Source organism: Bubalus kerabau, chromosome 2 (assembly GCF_029407905.1).
Source record: "Bubalus kerabau isolate K-KA32 ecotype Philippines breed swamp buffalo chromosome 2, PCC_UOA_SB_1v2, whole genome shotgun sequence".
Classification (NCBI taxonomy): Eukaryota; Metazoa; Chordata; class Mammalia; order Artiodactyla; family Bovidae; genus Bubalus; species Bubalus kerabau.
Window position 1 is genome coordinate 158,193,920 of NC_073625.1, and position 16,695 is coordinate 158,210,614.

The 16,695-nt window shown below is 42.0% G+C and overlaps 1 protein-coding gene and 1 non-coding gene across 11 annotated transcripts in view; both read left to right on the forward strand.

Moving 5' to 3' along the window:
* The window catches only part of PLCH1 (phospholipase C eta 1), a 251,755-nt gene that overhangs the window by 25,145 nt on the left and 209,915 nt on the right, over nt 1-16,695 (forward strand). For all 10 annotated transcript variants that reach the window (XM_055569262.1, XM_055569268.1, XM_055569271.1 and 7 more), the window contains one exon: nt 4,474-4,592. In XM_055569262.1, coding sequence (XP_055425237.1) covers nt 4,514-4,592 — 79 coding nt within the window. In that variant the 5' untranslated portion in view covers nt 4,474-4,513. The remainder of the gene's footprint in view (nt 1-4,473; nt 4,593-16,695) is intronic.
* Nucleotides 14,131-14,203, forward strand: TRNAC-GCA (transfer RNA cysteine (anticodon GCA)). Its single transcript has one exon. It is a non-coding gene; the product is annotated as a tRNA-Cys (tRNA).

The following is a 16,695-nucleotide window of genomic DNA, read 5'->3' on the forward strand; positions in this document are numbered from 1 at the left end:
TCAGTCATGTCCGACTCTGTCCCATCACTTCATGGCAAATAGATGGGGAAACAGTCGCTGACTTTAGTTTTCTGGGCTCCAAAATCACTGCAGATGGTGACTGCAGCCATGAAATTAAAAGACGCTTACTACTTGGAAGGAAAGTTATGACCAACCTAGACAGCATATTAAAAAGCAGAGACATTACTTTGCCAACAAAGGTCCGTCTAGTCAAGGCTATGGTTTTTCCAGTGGTCATGTATGGATGTGAGAGTTGGACTATAAAAGCTGAGCGCTGAAGAATTGATGCTTTTGAACTGTGGTGTTGGAGAAGACTCTTCAGAGTCCCTCGGAGAGCGAGGAGATCCAACTAGTCCATCCTAAAGGAAATCAGTCCTGGGTGTTCATTGGAAGGACTGATGTTGAAGCTGAAACTCCAATACTTTGGCCCCCTGATGCGAACAGCTGGCTCATTTGAAAGACCCTGATGCTGGGAGGGATTTGGGGCAGGAGGAGAAGGGGGTGACAGAGGATGAGGTGATTAAATGGCATCACTGACTCAATGGAAATTGGTTTGGGTGAACTCTGGGAGTTGGTGATGGACAGGGAGGCCTGGCGTGCTGCGGTTCATGGGGTCGGGAAGAGTCGAACATGACTGAACAACTGAACTGAACAGAACATGAAATCTGTCTGCATGCTTACTTGGCTTCTTTTATTTCTTATTGCTGCTTTAGAGTTTATGGAGTTAGGAGATTCTGAGTAGAGTTGATTATAATTTCTTATTCAAATCACATATGTAATTCTGTAGAAATATGTTTATTCATATGGCTAGAATGTCACAATATATTAGTAAGTTATCAAGTGAAAAAAAAGGCTTCAAAAAAATAGAGTTTAGTTTTGTTTAAAAAAAAAAAAAAAAAGGACCACAGTGTCCATGGCAGTTGTCTTTGGCTGATAAGTGATACCACTATATAAGTTCTTTTTTGGTTTTTCTACTTGCTTCAAGCACTAAAAATGGATAAAAATAAATTGTTAAAGATAAATACACACATATAAGCATTTTCTGTGACTTTCCCATCCACTAAAAAAAATTTAGATTAACCGTGTTTCAAAGGCAGAATTTGAAACTAGTTTTAAGGAGTTGTTTCTTTAGGTGATATTCCTTAGTCACTGCCAATTATTAATTTTTAAATAAGGATTGAAGATTTAAATGTTCTATAGAGTTCCAAATGTAACGTATATTAAATAGCAAATATTAAATCAATGAAAGTGTATTTTAGTGGTAATTTTCACCCATTATGTTCACAAAAATGGGATCACAAAACACTCAAAAGACTCCTGCTTTGGGACTGCTGAGCCTCGAGTTCCTGCTAGCTTTCTTGAGGAGCTAGCAATGCGGTCTTGCAAGTTACACCTACTTTCTGAGCTACACCTACTTTCCTTCTGGCTACACTTCATGAGATTTGGCTGAGCTGGTTTCTAAGGTCCCTTTCAGTTACTACTTCTTCCTCAGGGAGCACCCAGCCTCTAGCTCAGCTAATTCTGGTTGTGGCTAAGGTTGGCTTTGTTGCATAGTGGTTGTTCCCCCTGCCTCTGCCCTACTGACTCCATTCATTACCTCCACCTCCATTACCTCTCAATTTTGAAATCATTTGCTCTGACTCTGGAAGCCAGAGCGGGCACTTCCTTCAGTCTCAGACTGGAGGGAATTCAGGAAGTGGGGCGTATGACGAAGGCGTCACTCATGTTTACCAAGGGCCTGTAGTGTGTGCACAGCTCAGGGGCAGCTTACTGTCTGCTCTTCAGCAGCGAACAGATGCCAGGGGAGGTAAGACATGCCAGTAATTAACCGAAATAGGGGACACACAGCCTGGTGACCATAGTGCTCAATTACTTATCTTTGTGTTCTAGTTTAATCATTTAAACTGAGTCCCCTCCTCTTAAAAACACCTACCCAGCAGAGCTCGTCATCCAAACATACAACTTTAAGTCCCATTGCTGCTCACCCTAGCAGCAGAAGTGAGTCACTTACTCCAAGGTCCTCATCTTTCCCTTCATCTGATTAAAAGGAAGGGCCAAATGAGGGTCAGGTATGTGTGTGTATGTTTTAACTATGTACAAATGCACCTTTTTTTTTTTTTTTTCATCTTCCCATCCCACTGATCTTACTTGGATTAAAAATGAACAGAGAGCAAAATAAAGACTGAAATAAAGAATAAAAAATAATAAAAGAATAAAAATAAAATAAAGGCTAAAAAACCAAATCATAAGATCAAGTTAGTACGGAAAAATTAGCATGAATACAGACAGAGCTCTCCTTAATTCTGGATAACCTAAAATATTTCTAATGTAAATCAGAAATATACTTTTGAAGGAAATAGTTACTACTGGTATTACTGAAAATTATTTCTAGTTCATAAAAAAAGTATTCTTATTAAAAACAATGTATACATGTATGCAAAATTGAATACATGGATATATGTAGAAATGAATATGCTGTGCTTAGTTGTTCAGTCGTGTCCAAAACTTTGCAACCCCATGAACCGTGTCATGCCAGGCTTCTCTATCCATGGGGATTCTCCAGGTAAGAATACTGGAGTGGGTTGCCATGCCTTCCTCCAGGGGACCTTCCTAACTCAGGGATCAAACCCAGGTCACCATCATAGCAGGCAGATTCTTTACCATCTGAGCCACCAGGGAAGCCCAGAAGTGAATGTATGTATAAATAAGTAGATGCATAAAAAGACTGGAATGACGCACACCAAGCCAAAGTTATCATTCCAGGAAAGGGACATGAAATGAGGCAAGTGGTGATTTTGGATGAAAATATTTTTGAAGCATTTCAGTATTGAGTTTTTTTAAAAAAATTGGTGAGCATATCTAACTATATAACTAGAATACTTAAAACAATCTTTGTAGTATGGTGTATTGGGTGGGGAGAGGGCAGGGAGGGTTGTCGCCGTAATCATTTGTTTTCTGTCTTATTTTACAGTTGGTCGCATGGGTGGTTTTGTCTTGATGGGATGGGACTCGTCTTCAGCCTGAGGGAGTGGGAGAAGCAGCCAGGTTTAGCCGAGTGTCTGTATGCCTAGTCCCTCAGTTGTGCCCGGCTCTTTGTGACCCTTTGGACTATAGCCCGCCAGGCTCCTCTGTCCATGGGATTTTTCAGGCAAGAACACTGGAGTGGGTTGCCATTTTCCTCCTCCAGGGGATCTTCCCAACCCAGGAATCGAACTCCTGTCTCCTGTGTCTCCTGCATTACAGGCAGATTCTTTACCCGCTGAGTCTTTGCAGAAGTCAGGTGGGGGTGGGGTATTAAGAGGAGAAAATCATTTGCTCTGACTCGAAGCCAGAGCGGGCACTTCCTCCTGGAGCCAGAGAAAAGGTAGGTGAGGTTGTGGTTAGGGGAGGGAGGAAGAATGAACATCGGGGAGCCAAGGAGAAGCGCTGGCAAGAGCTTTAGGAACCTCTACTAGTTGTGGTTCCATTAAGGAATAGGCACAGCTCTGGTTGTTTATTTTCATCAGCACTTACTGACTGCCTTTACAAAAGTCTAGATTGCTTTAATAGGACAGATGACAAATTGTTACCCACCTGTGGGTTTTCCTTCGTGCCAGCCTTGCTTGGTTTTCCCTGGCTTTATTTTGTGATCGGAAAAGGAGTTGGAATTCTGAAAAGTTGCTTTAGCCAAATGCTGGGAACAAAGGGAACCTTGTTATGCACATCAGCTTTTGGAGGCGTTTAATTCATCAGCTCGGATCTCTGCCTTTCAAGTCCTCGCTCTGGTTAGCACTGTGTTTCTCTGTCTGTGGAGGGGCAAACCTTCTGGAGAAGCCTGACCCACTGCTGTGTACCCGGCTCTGGTTACACAAGTCAGCTCAGTCTGGTCAGAGGCAGGCCCTAGTGGTCCTAAGTGGCACCCATAGTGAGTCCAGAAGAGGGAGACAAGCTTTGTTACTATGTTTGCCTGACCCCTGGCTACATGGACACGTTACAGTTTCCAAGATCTCCATGGACGGATCATAAATGTAGTCCTCCAGAGTGGTGTTGACTTAAAAAGTCAGGAACTGGGAATGACAGTCACCCTTCTGTTATCACCTTCCCTCCTGCAATTGAGCTTTCCTGAAAAGCGACCAGCATGGGCTGGTTTGAGTCCTGGCTGAGTGGGTGAGGCCTGGAGCACAGAAACCAGTCTTGAAACTTGTTCCCCGGTGGTGGATTGGTTTTCCCCCGGGACAGCGGTAACTTTGAGCCCTATAAGGCGCTATTAGAAAAAGCTCCAGCGATGGTGTGTTAAAGGATCTTCTACTGGGTGGGAAAACTTTTGGGGAATTTCTTGGGGCCTGGGGGGGTGGTACCAGCTCCCCGTGTGGAGGAAGTGGGAGCCCTGTGTGCTGTCCCCGAATGCCTGGGGACTGAAAGCATCAGGCAGCCAGTGTGGGCATGTGGCTGCTGCTTTCTTCTTTTTTTGTCTCATTCTGTTTCCCTTGACAGGGCAATTTGGTTTTGATGCTGTGCCAGCAATCTTCTGACAATGAGTTACTGGAACTTGGAGAAAAGGAACTGTGTGCAGTACCGCAGGCATTTTCTGGTGGACAACAGCCCATTTCATGGTGAGTTGCCTTTTCTACTCCTGTAGTTGGATCTTTTGTTTCTGACAGCACTTGTATTCCAGCACTCCGGATGCAAATGTGGTATAATTATTGGGTTGAACCAAGAGCTTGAGTTAACTTGCTGATGAAATACCCAAGAAGCCCCACAGGACTCCTTGCCCACAATTGGAATTGGCATGCCCCACCTCAACAACCATAACCACATCGTCACTTTCTACCTTGAAAGTTAGTTTATGTCAGGGCCTTTCCTCCTCTTCCATGCTATCAACTCCAGTCATATTCCTTCCTTTCTGATGTTTGAAATTTGAGGGGCTAGACGCACAGGTAGTATTCAGTTAATATTGGTGGATCATCAATCAGGGCTTATAATGAGCCTGGTGTGTGCGTTCTATCAGGCACCGTACAAAACAGAGCAGGTCATGGCACGTAACCGGCAACAGGGTGGACTAGTGTGGCTGTAAATCAGAATGGTCAACATTAGTCATTTTCATGTAACAGGGTGGACGAGTGTGGCTGTAAATCAGAACGGTCAACATTAGTCATTTTCATGACAAACTAAGATGAATTGCCATTACCCTGCTGGGGTATTTGTCTTGTGATAGACAATTAGGGGTAAGCTCTGTCAATCCTGATATCAGGATGCCCTTGGGTGAAATTGACTCAAGAGTTGAGACGCGTGTGTTGGCGGGATTTTGAGAGTGATCTCCATCAAGAGCTAGTGGAACTGTAGCGAGAAGAGAGATTTCATGAGTAGAGTGCTGCTGAACAGAATCCTTAACCTAACCTGCCTTCTACTTTGTCAGTTTGGTTTTTCTTCCGCAAGTTAGTGCAGACATAATGTTTTTTATTGCTTTAGATTCACTTCAAGATAAACTTAACTCTACTTTGTCAAAGCATGCTTTGCCATGTTTTTTTTCACATTCATTATACCACCTTGCTATGGAACTTTGCTAGATAGAGGATGCCTTCATTTACAGGTCAAGAAAGGGAGGAAGAGAGGAAAAGACCAGCCCATGTTGGCATAACCTGTTATTAGCAAAGTCAGAGCTAAAATTTTAGCCTCTACTCTTCCAGGCTGACTCTCTCTCGGCATTGTATTGGTGAAGACCTCTTAGCAGAGGAGATGAAAATATTGTAACTTAACACTTTGGCACTGAGTTCTGTTTTGTTTTCCTGTGAGCCTCATCTAAGGACCCTGTTCCTAGCTTCATCTCTCACACAGTGCTTGCTGTTAAAAATTTACAAATTTGTTTGCTGTTACAAAGTGTGGTGTTTTCTGTTACAAATTTACTTGTAATAAAAAAAATATGATAATCAAGGAAACACAGGAGTTAGAAAAATTGCATCCTTTTCCCAAGTTTTGTGCCAGTTTTGAAAAAATTCAGGTTTTATTCATTCGTTATTTTAGAATACCTTTGTCCAGACATCTAAAGGCTATAACAACTTAAAAACAATTTTCTATGTATTTTTATAGTTGTGTTACCACTTAGTGAATTACTGTATTGCTGGTAGTTATGCTGACTGCTTGAGAAACATGGTCCTACCGAATCCTTTTAACACCTTTGCTGTTGTTATTATTCATCCCATTTTGTGGTTGGGGAAAGAGGTTTGCAGATGTTGCAAAGTGGTGATCCAAAATCAAATTCATATCTGCTTAACTCCAGAACCCCACTGTTTTCTTCCAGGCTCCATCTCCATTTTAATAGAGCAATTAACACTCTGAGAGGTTGAAGTTCTGTTCAGCAGTGTTTGCTCGGCTATTAACTAACCGTATCTGATCTTGACCAAGTTATATAATCCTTCAGATCTCAGTTTTCTCCTCTGTGAAATGAGTGTGCTGTTCTCCATAATTTTTTAGGTTCTTTCCAGTTCTAGGTTCCAAGATTCCAAGTATTTCTGAGCATTATACTTGTATGTGTTTCGGGAGCTGTCTTGTTTCTAAACGTGAGATACACAAGGGGGCAGCAGAATACTTAAAATATGAGTTGGTTCCTTCTTACATTGAGGAATTACTCTTTTGAGAGGATTTAGAGATAGCAAATCTTCTCAAGATTAAAAGGATTAAAACCAATTAGAATTATGATTCTCTTCATTTATAGTAAAGCAGTAGCTTTAAGTATTTCTGATAGTATAAAATATCATTTGGATCTCTATGCCAAAGGCTATGTAATTAAGAAAAGTATGATGCTCTGCTCTTGCTGTGTATTTACCTCTGCAGAAAAATAATGCCTGTGAAGATGTGAGTTTATTTAACTTAATGGAGAATTGTGAGGATTCTTAGTATACTTTAAGCCAATGGAGCACTAGTGATATCATTTTTATAGAGAATGTCAAAACATTTCTGAGAAAAGTTAGGGGACAGGACATGTTGAGTTAGAAAGGTCAGATTTCTTTTAGAGGAGCTTCTCCAGGTCTGCTGGTAACTCTTCTTACAAAACCAAGGCAAACAAAACGAAACAAAACCCTATTCATTATAAACAGAAAAGAACCATTTCCTCTGCAAGATAATAGACTTTTAGAATATGCATACTTAAGTAGTATTCCCAGGAGAAGAGAGCCACTTTAAAATGAGGACTAGGTGGGCTGCCCTGGTGGGTCAGTGATAAGACTCCACCTTGAATGATAGAGATCTGGGTTGGGAAGACCTCCTGGAGGAGGGCATGGCAACCCACTCCAGTATTCTCGCAATGAAAATCCCATGGACAGAGAAGCCTGGCAGGCTATGGTTCATGGGGTCGCAAAGAGTGGGATATGACTAAAGCCACTCAGTTCAGTTCAGTAGCTCAGTCATGTCTGACTCTTTGCGACCCCATGTACTGCAGCATGCCAAGGCTTCCCTGTCCATCACCAACTCCCGGAGCTTACTCAAACTCATATCCATCCAGTTAGTGATGCCATCCAACCATCTCATTCACTATTGTCCCCTTCTCGTCTTGCCCTCAATCTTTCCCAGCATCAGGGTCTTTTCCAGTGAGTCAGTTCTTCGCATCAGGCGGCCTAAGTATTGGAGTTTCAGCTTCAGCATCGGGCCTTCCAATGAATATTCAGGACTGATTTCCTTTAGGATTGACTGGTTTGATCTTGTTGCAGTCCAAGGGACTCTCAAGAATCTTCTCCAACACCACAGTTCAAAAACATCAGTTCTTTGGCACTCAGCTTTATTTATGGTTCAACTCTCACATCCATACATGACTACTGGGAAAACTATAGCTTTGACTAGACGGACCTTTGTTGGCAAAGTAATGTCTCTGCTTTTTAATATGCTGTCTAGATTTGTCATAGCTTTTCTTCCAAGGAGCAAATGTCTTTTAATTTCATGGCTGCAGTCACTTTCTGCAGTGATTTTGGAGCCCAAGAAAATAAAGTCTGTCACTGTTTCCATTGTTTTCCCATCTATTTCCCATGAAATGATGGGACTGGATGCCATGATCTTCATTGTTTGAACGTTGAACTTTAAGCCAGCTTTTTCACTCTCCTCTTTCACTTTCATCAAGAGGCCCCTCAGTTCCTCTTTGCTTTCTGCCATAAGGGTGGTGTCATCTGCATATCTGAAGTTATTGATATTTCTCCGACAATCTTGATTCCAACTTGAGTTTCATCCAGCCTGGCATTTTGCATGATGTACTCTGCAATATAAGTTAAATAAGCAGGGTGACAATATACAGCCTTGACGTACTCCTTTCCCAATTTGGAGCCAGTCCATTGTTCCATGTCTGGTTCTAACTGTTGCTTCTTAACCTGCATACAGATTTCTCAGGAGGCAGGTTAGGTGGTCTGGTATTCCCATCTCTTGAAGAATTTTCCACAGTTTGTTGTGATCCACACAGTCAAAGGCTTTGGCATAGTCAATAAAACAGAGGTAGATGTTTTCCTGGAACTCTCTAAAGCCACTGAGCACCTTCAAGCTCTCACATAGCTTACAGGTGGGTTATAGAGGTCAAGAAAAGTAAAAATAAAAATGTAACATTTGTATACTGTTTCACAGTTCATAAAGTGCATTCATAGCCTCTTTTTCCGAATATAGAGGAGGTGAATTCTCATTGGAGCAATGTAGAAAATTACCCACAATCCCACAAACCAAAGAGTAACACTAACCTTCAGTTTCTGTCCAGTCTTTTACCTTTTCTCATTTTTGCAACAATCCTGATCTAGGAATAGAATATTTGGAACAGGTAGGAAATGGTGGGTGCTGGCTAACAGTAATGAGCTGGTTGAATTGACTTAATTCTGTGTCAGTGAGGAGAAGACCTCTGGTAGGAATTATGATGAGGTTTTTTTTGTTTTTTGTTTTTTTTCTGATTTCCCACTTGTCTGTCCTTTGCCCCGATTTTTAGTGAGTCTATTGAATCCAAAGGGGTTATAAGCCTATCAAAGAAGCCAATTGCTAGAGGCTTTTTCTAGTTGGATTTTGTTTCTAATTTGTTTGATATAGAGAAAAAACTTGGGCAAAGAATAATTTGTGTAGTATGAACTTTGCTTTAATGGCTGATATTTTCGTAAATTGTTCTCATTTGAAAACGACCTGTATCCTCAGCTCTTTCTCTTGGCTGTTGTGAATTGCTTCATTTTTTTCTGATTTGGGACACAGATTCTTAAACCAATTGTCAGTATATTTACTATTTAACATATATAATTTCTAATGCACATAAGCTTTTTCAAACATTTGAGTTTCTCCAAGTCACCTTGGAGGTGACTTAATTTTTATTTCTAGCATTGCTTTTTATAATTGTGATACTGGAAAAGCAACGTAAGTAGGATTCTTATTTGACTGTAAAATTTGTAGTTACCTTTGCACTGGCAAAAAGCAGCATGTCCCTTTGGGTGGCGGTGGTGGGGGTTGGGGGGTGTGTGTGTGTGTGTGTGTTCCTAAGTCCTTCCTGACCATAGAGAGACCAGTAGCAAGGACTGACAGATTTTTAGGACAAATGTCATTTATTCACAGAAGAAGAGTGGAGAGGTTTACCTCACTGGAATTCTGTCCTGTCAGATCCTGCCTAGTAAATATGCAAGGAGAATGAAGTTATATAGAAGTGAATTAGGGTTCTTATTAATTTAGGCCAGTTTATTAGCAAGTTATGACTTAAGCAGCCTGCCTGCTTTAGGGGTTTGGGGCATTACTACCTTTTTGTTTTTTTTTTTAAGAGTGTCATTGTTTTACTGAGTCAAAGCCTAGCTTTTCCAGCCAATGACTGTATAAACATTCTCTTCTGGGTCAAAAAATACCAGTGCATAGAGAATACCTATTAATGCAATGATAGTCAAGATATTGTGGGCATCATTAAGATCAAAAGTATTATTTCTTAGAGAGGAACACTACATGGAAAAAATTTCAAAGACAAATTGAGACAAAGAATTAAAAAAAGGCCTTAAAGGAGAGAATGTATAATATATATAAATGTTGTAAATTTAATAGAACTAATTTTGGAAGCAGCTTTGCCCAGTGGATTCCTCTTTAGCCCCATACTCAGGCAGAAAGCATGGAGGACAGGTCTGTGATGTTAAGGGCATCTTGCAAATAGCCAGAGGCAGTGAAGGCTCAGCAAAGAGAGTGAGGCCTCTTGCAGGGGTCACCCTCCCACTGGGTTGCTGTGAACTTTGTGCTTTGGACCGAGTTTCCATGTTAGCAAATGCTGCTATTTAGGACAAATGACTTCTAAACGTCTTCCTAAGTGTTAAAATGTCAAGAAATTCTTGTTTTCCCACCTCCCCTCCTCAGGCCACTTTTAAATAGAGGCTGTTTGAGGAATTTGCTATGAATTAACTGACCATCATCGACTCAATAGACATGAGTTTGAGCAAACTCCGGGAGATGGTGAGGGACAGGGAAACCTGGCGTGCTGCAGTCCATGGGGTTGCAAAGAGTTGAACATGACTGAACAGCAGCAACCAACCAAATTGGTCTACGTACTTATTCCTCGCTTGAGACAAGTTAGAGTTTGCCATTCAGGCCTTAACAAAAGTAGACGCTTGTGTGTAGTTAGACATAAACTTTATTGTGAGCTGGTGAGGCAGACTTACTCTATAACCTTTTGGTCACATGATGTTCTTCCTTCATCTCTTGGAGACAGAGAAAATTCTCAAAACCTCAGTGAAATACTTTTTATATCAAAATTCAAAATTCATTATTTTTACTCCTCTTTCCCCCTTTTTTTCTTTCTTTCTTCATGATGGGCATTCCATTTATAACTTGTTTATTGAGCATTCTCAATTTATTGTAGCATATACACAAAGTTGTTTTATTTTTCACCAATTACTAAAACAGCTTCCCTGGTGGCTCAGATGGTAAAGAACCTGCTTGCAATGCAGGAGACCTGGGTTTGATCCCTGGGTTGGGAAGATCCCCTGGAGAAGGGAATGGCAACCCACTCCAGTATTCTTGCCTGGGAAATCCCATGGACAGAGGAACCTGATGGGCTACTGACCATGAAATCACAACGAGTTGGACACAACTGAGCAACTAACACTAACATACACAAAATTGTTTTATTTTTCACCAATTACTACTTTGAAAAATAATCTTTGCAACATCTTGGGCAAATTCTATTACTTTTTGGCTACTTTTGATTATTGAGGTGCTGTGCACTCATGAGTGCTTAGTTGCTCCCGACTCTTTGTGACCCTATAGACTGTAGCCTGCCAGGCTCCTCTGGCTGTGAATTTCTCCAGGCAAGAATACTGGAGTGGGTTCCATTTCCTACTCCAGGGGATCTTCCCGACCCAGGGATTGAACCCAAGTCTCCTGTATCTCCTGTATTGGCAGGTGGGTTCTTTACCACCGTGCCACCTGGAAAGCCTAGTTGAGGTCTAGTCCAGTTTGAAATGTTAAAGTCAAACTCATTTAAACCCTGTCTCCTCCCTTACCCCTGGCTCGGGGCTGAGGGTGGGCATTCTTCTGGCCCTGCTATAGTGCTTCCCTTTGAAGAAGAATTCAAAATCCTCAGATTTTGGTACTAGGAAGAGGGACGGGGGCAGCAAAGGCCTTTGAGCCACACCCCAGCCCTGTTTGTTTGTCACTGGTGGTGAGATGATCAAGACTCTGGTTCCATCTTCTGTGAATATTTGGTTTCACCCTGACCCCTCTGTCACCTAGGACTCTGCAGAGAGGACCTGCTGTCTCCCTTCAGCCCCACCCAATGTCCATTTCTAATTCCCTCTAGCTGAGGCCTGGCTTCCCTTGCCCTGAGGACTCTTGGTGAGGGGGCGCGGGTGACTGCCTGGTCCCTGCCCCTTTTCTAATCTCCGTGTTTCTGCACGTGGATTTCTGTGGGCTCTGGAGGTTGGGCCAGGTATGAAGTTGCTCCTGTCCTCCTCCCAGACCTGCTGACCTCTGTCTCTGTCTCTTCTCACACTGTTATGGGCGCTACCCCTATAAGCCTTAGGAAGCCTCTCTGAATTATTCTTTTATAGAGACATTACTTTGCCAACAAAGGTCCATCTAGTCAAAGCTATAGTTTTTCCAGTAGTCATGTATGGATGTGAGAGTTGGACTATAAAGAAAGCTGAGTGCTGAAGAATTGATGATTTTGAACTGTGGTATTGAACTGCAAGGAGATCAAGCCAGTCTGTCCTAAAGGAAATCAGTTCTAAAAATTCATTGGAAGGCCTGATGCTGAAACTCTAATACTTTGGCCACCTGATGCGAAGAACTGACTCACTGGAAAAGACCCTGATGCTGGGAAAGATTGAGGGCAAGACGAGAAGGGGACGACAGTGAATGAGATGGTTGGATGGCATCACTAACTGGATGGATATGAGTTTGAGTAAGCTCCAGGAGTTGGTGATGGACAGGGAAGCCTGGCGTGCTGCAGCCCACGGGGTAGCAAGGAGTCAGACACGACTGAGTGACCTGACCGAACTGAAATGAGCTCTTCCCCTGCTTGTCTCTGGGAATGACTGGTGCTCTGATTTTAATTCTCAGAGTGCTGTCTGTGCTATTCCATGTGCCTAGGCTGTACACACAATAGGGACTCAGGTCATGTGATTTTGAATAGATGGAATCCCACCTCCTCACCCCTGGCAGTTCTCCTTGGTCCTCTGTAGAGCCATGCCAGGCTGGTCTGTGTCCACTAACATTTTGGATTCAAGTGATGTCCTTTCCCAAAGGTACTGGTGTTCTTTATTGTGCTTGCTTCTTGCAAGATTGTGTGTCTGGACTAATCAGAACCAAACAACGATCAGATTTATAAAAATCCATGGTGAGATGTCTCAGCTTCTTTTCCCCATTGGGAATCTGATTCAGTGGGCTTCTGGGGGGTGACTGGGCCCACTGTGTTCTCTTTTGTCACGCTTTCCGTGTCAAGGTCATTCACATTCTGTAATGATGGAGGGCATGAAAAGACCCAGGGGGAGTGTGTACGAAAATGGCAAATTGAAGATCTGGACACCTGGGAAGCCCTGGTGGATGAGAAGTGAACAGTGTTCAGTCTTTGAAGCTTTAGTTGTTGTCTGCAATGAGCCTGTTGGGTTAAGTGATATCCTTGCCTGGCCCTTCCCCATAATCTCTCAAATTCTCTCAAACCTCTGGTCACTGGGAGTCCAGCCAAGCAGGCAGGCTACTGATTGTTTTATTCCTTTATGCTTGGGAATACCAATTTTCCACTTAACTAAGTTAGAAAGAAATATCTAATAAACAGTCAACTTTCCCTTCTGATTTGCAGACTTCTCACGTTTTAAATGGCTACTTATGAGAATTACGTCCCCTTAGACCTGTGTTACAAATTTAAGCCTTTGTTCTTTAAGCTGTATTTCCATAATTATAATTAATTTTCCTTTGCTCTCTCATCTTCCCCATTGTCTTTCCTACTCTGTGCCTAATGTATGCACAGAGATTGATGGGAGGATGAAACGTCTTTCCACAAGTAGATTCAGGGTTCTTCCCGGGCAGCATAATTATTTAATTTAATTATACAAAAGATCCAGATTTTTTTTCTTCGACCAAAGTAATAATTATTAGTGATTGTATTTATAATCACAAACAAAGATTGAAAATTCCAGCTTGGTCCTTTACTCTGTGTACATGAAAAGTCATCCAATTGAATGGTGATAGTTTATATGTTTTTTAGGGCTCATTCCTTGAAGCAGCTATGTTTGGGGTTGTTATAAGTGCAAACCGTTGATTTCAAAGGGATATTCAGATTTTTTAAAAATTGGAAGCCTAGTGTATTTTTCACCCACTCTTGCAGCTTCAGTTCCCATCTCTACATGCATAGCTCCCATCAGTGTGTCCCTGGCTTAGACGGCTCCTCTTCTGCACCACGCTCAGATGTCCATCTTCCTACCTGATGGCTGCACTGATGCCTGCCCGTCCTCACACGCAGTATGTCTGGAGCAAAATTGCCTCTTCCCACCAGTACCTGACTGCCTTGCCAGGCTTCTCTTGCTTCCTCTCTTTCTTTGCACCACAGCTATGCTGACTTTTGCATTCCTTGCCCACAAAATTAACTCCTTCTTTGCTTGGCTGGCTGCCACCCCATCCTTCAGAGCTCAGATTAAGGGTCCCCTCAAGAGAAGTTTGTGGCTCAGGGCCACAGGGCACGCTTTCCTGGTGGCTCAGACGGTAAAGCATCTGCCTGCAATGCAGGAGACCCAGGTTCGATTCCTGGGTCGGGAAGATCCCCTGGAGAAGGAAATGGCCATCCATTCCAGCACTCTTGCCTGGAAAATCCCATGGATGGAGGAGCCTGATAGGCTATGGTCCATGGGGTCGCAAAGAGTTGGACATGACTGAATGACTTTACTTTCCTTTACTTTCCTTTCAAGAGAAGTTTATACTGACTCCCCAGACCAGATCACTCCCCCTTTTATGCTACCCTATCACCCCATATTGCTGCCTCATTGCATTATCCCTGTTGTAGTAAAACAGTTTTGTGATAACCAGTTTAATTTCTGTCCTCCTTGTATTTTAACTCCCAGGGTAGCAGAGACTGTTGTGACCTGTATCTCCAGTACACATAGAGTGGCATTGTATATGCATGCTTGTGTGCTAAGTCACTTCAGTTGTGTCTGACTCTTTGCGACCCCATGGACTGTAGCCTGCTAGGCTCCTCTGTCCATGGGATTCTCCAGGCAAGAACACTGGGGTGGGTTGCCATGCCTTCCTCCAGGGGATCTTCCCAACCCGGAATTGAATCCTCATCTCCTGCATTGGAGGTTTCTTTACCACTGAGGTGTTTAATAAAATGTTGCTGAATGAATTTACTCATTTTAATAGGGGAGATAAGAACCACCTGTTTCATTATTTTTTTCACTCTTAAGTTTGGCCTTTAATCTTTGTGCCGTGGAATGCATCAGTTCTCCTGCTGCACGCTTTCTTCTCCCCTTTACTCATGCTTTTGGCTTGGAGAACAAAAGAATACACCTAATACACCTAAATCACACCTTCCTGGGACTGAGAAGGAAAAGGCCAGTCTGCTGAGAATCCTAGTATGCTCTAGAAAAGATGATTGCAAATGTGTAATGCCTCAAAGTGGAAAAGGATGAATCCATTTCTTCAAAAGAATTTCTTAGACGTTTTGAATTCATTTAATAATACCCTCCAGAATTTCCCTGTTGGTTTATATATACTGTGACAGAAGTTGGTGGACAGACAAATGGAGGGCGATTTAATCTCTCCTTGGCTTCCCAGTTGGCACAGTGGTAAAGAATCTGCCTGCAATGCAGGAGAATAGGGTTCAATCCCTGTGTCAGGAAGATCTCCTGGAGAAGGAAATGGCATCCCAGTCCAGTATTCTTGCCTGGAAAATTCCATGGACAGAGGAACCTGGTGGGCTACAGTCCATGGGGTCGCAAAGAGTTGGCCACGACTGAGCACATCAGCACAGTACAACTATGAAAATAGAGGTTTTGTTCGTGTAAAAATAACAGTTAATAAAAGCTGTTTAATTGCAGTGTTTTGCATGCTATTAAAATTCTTTGCTGCTTGGATCTGGAAAGTCTTCAGGCACAGAAGTGAGTGTTATCTGTGGGCTAATTCTTACCCCAGAGAGCAGAGAATAGATCTGCCCCAAAACCAAAGCACCAGTTTCCTCAGTAAGGGAGGAGGAAAGGAGGCCTGGGGGTGCATGGTGAGAATAATCAAGCACAACAGAGCTGCTTTAAAAGTTAAAGAGATGCACTTTTATTTCAGATTTACAAACAAGAAAATGGTGAGCATCTAGGCCTTTCATCTGAGACTCTCAGGCAACATGAGAGTATGATTCTGACTTCTAGGTAGCAAAGTTATCCCGAGAATAATACCTACTTGGGTAGAATAAATGTAGAATCTGTGAAAACATTTTTTTTTTTTTCCTGTCGAATTTTGTCTTGTCCATATTCCTTTCTTGGTCAGAATGTGTGACTGACATACAACAGTGATTTCAGAACTTCTTGTATTTAAATGTAGAAGATGGTGACTTATTCCCAATTAAAAAGGAGAACAGTGGATGCATTTATTATTTAGTGTGCTGTTTTATTCCTTGGCAACTTGAAATTGAATATCAATGCATATCCACAGTGACCATTTTTTGAAATTATACCAGTGTCAGAATTTCAAGGTATTGTGCTTTCAAGCCAGTAGAAGCTTATCTCTAGAGACTTGTATTAATTAATTCTTTAAGTTAATGGTTCCCAGCCTTGGTTGCATGTTGGAATCACCTGGGTATATTAAAAAATACCAAAAACTGTGGGTCCCAGCCCAGAGGTTCTGATTAATTGCTCTGGGTTATGGCCTGGGCCTGGGGGAATTTTCAGAACTCTGCACATAATTCCAGTGGGGGCAACCAATTAGATTCTGGTGGGTTGTAAACCCCAGACTTAAGGTGGCAAATACATATTCTCTCACTGGAACTATAGAATTCATGAATTTGATCATGATTATTTTCTTTGATGATAGCCTGTTTTATACTGACTCTTGAAGGTATGGAAAGAGGGGACATCTCATAAGATTATGGATTCAAGTGTGTGTTTGAATATAGAAGCAGAAAATATAAAAGTCATTTATGCTTGGCATTTTGTGGTTTTCTATTAATTTTTATTCACAATTTTTTTCCTTTTTTTTATTTTAATTTAATTTAATTTTATTTTTAAACCTGAAACACTGTATTAGTTTTGCCAAACATCAAAACGA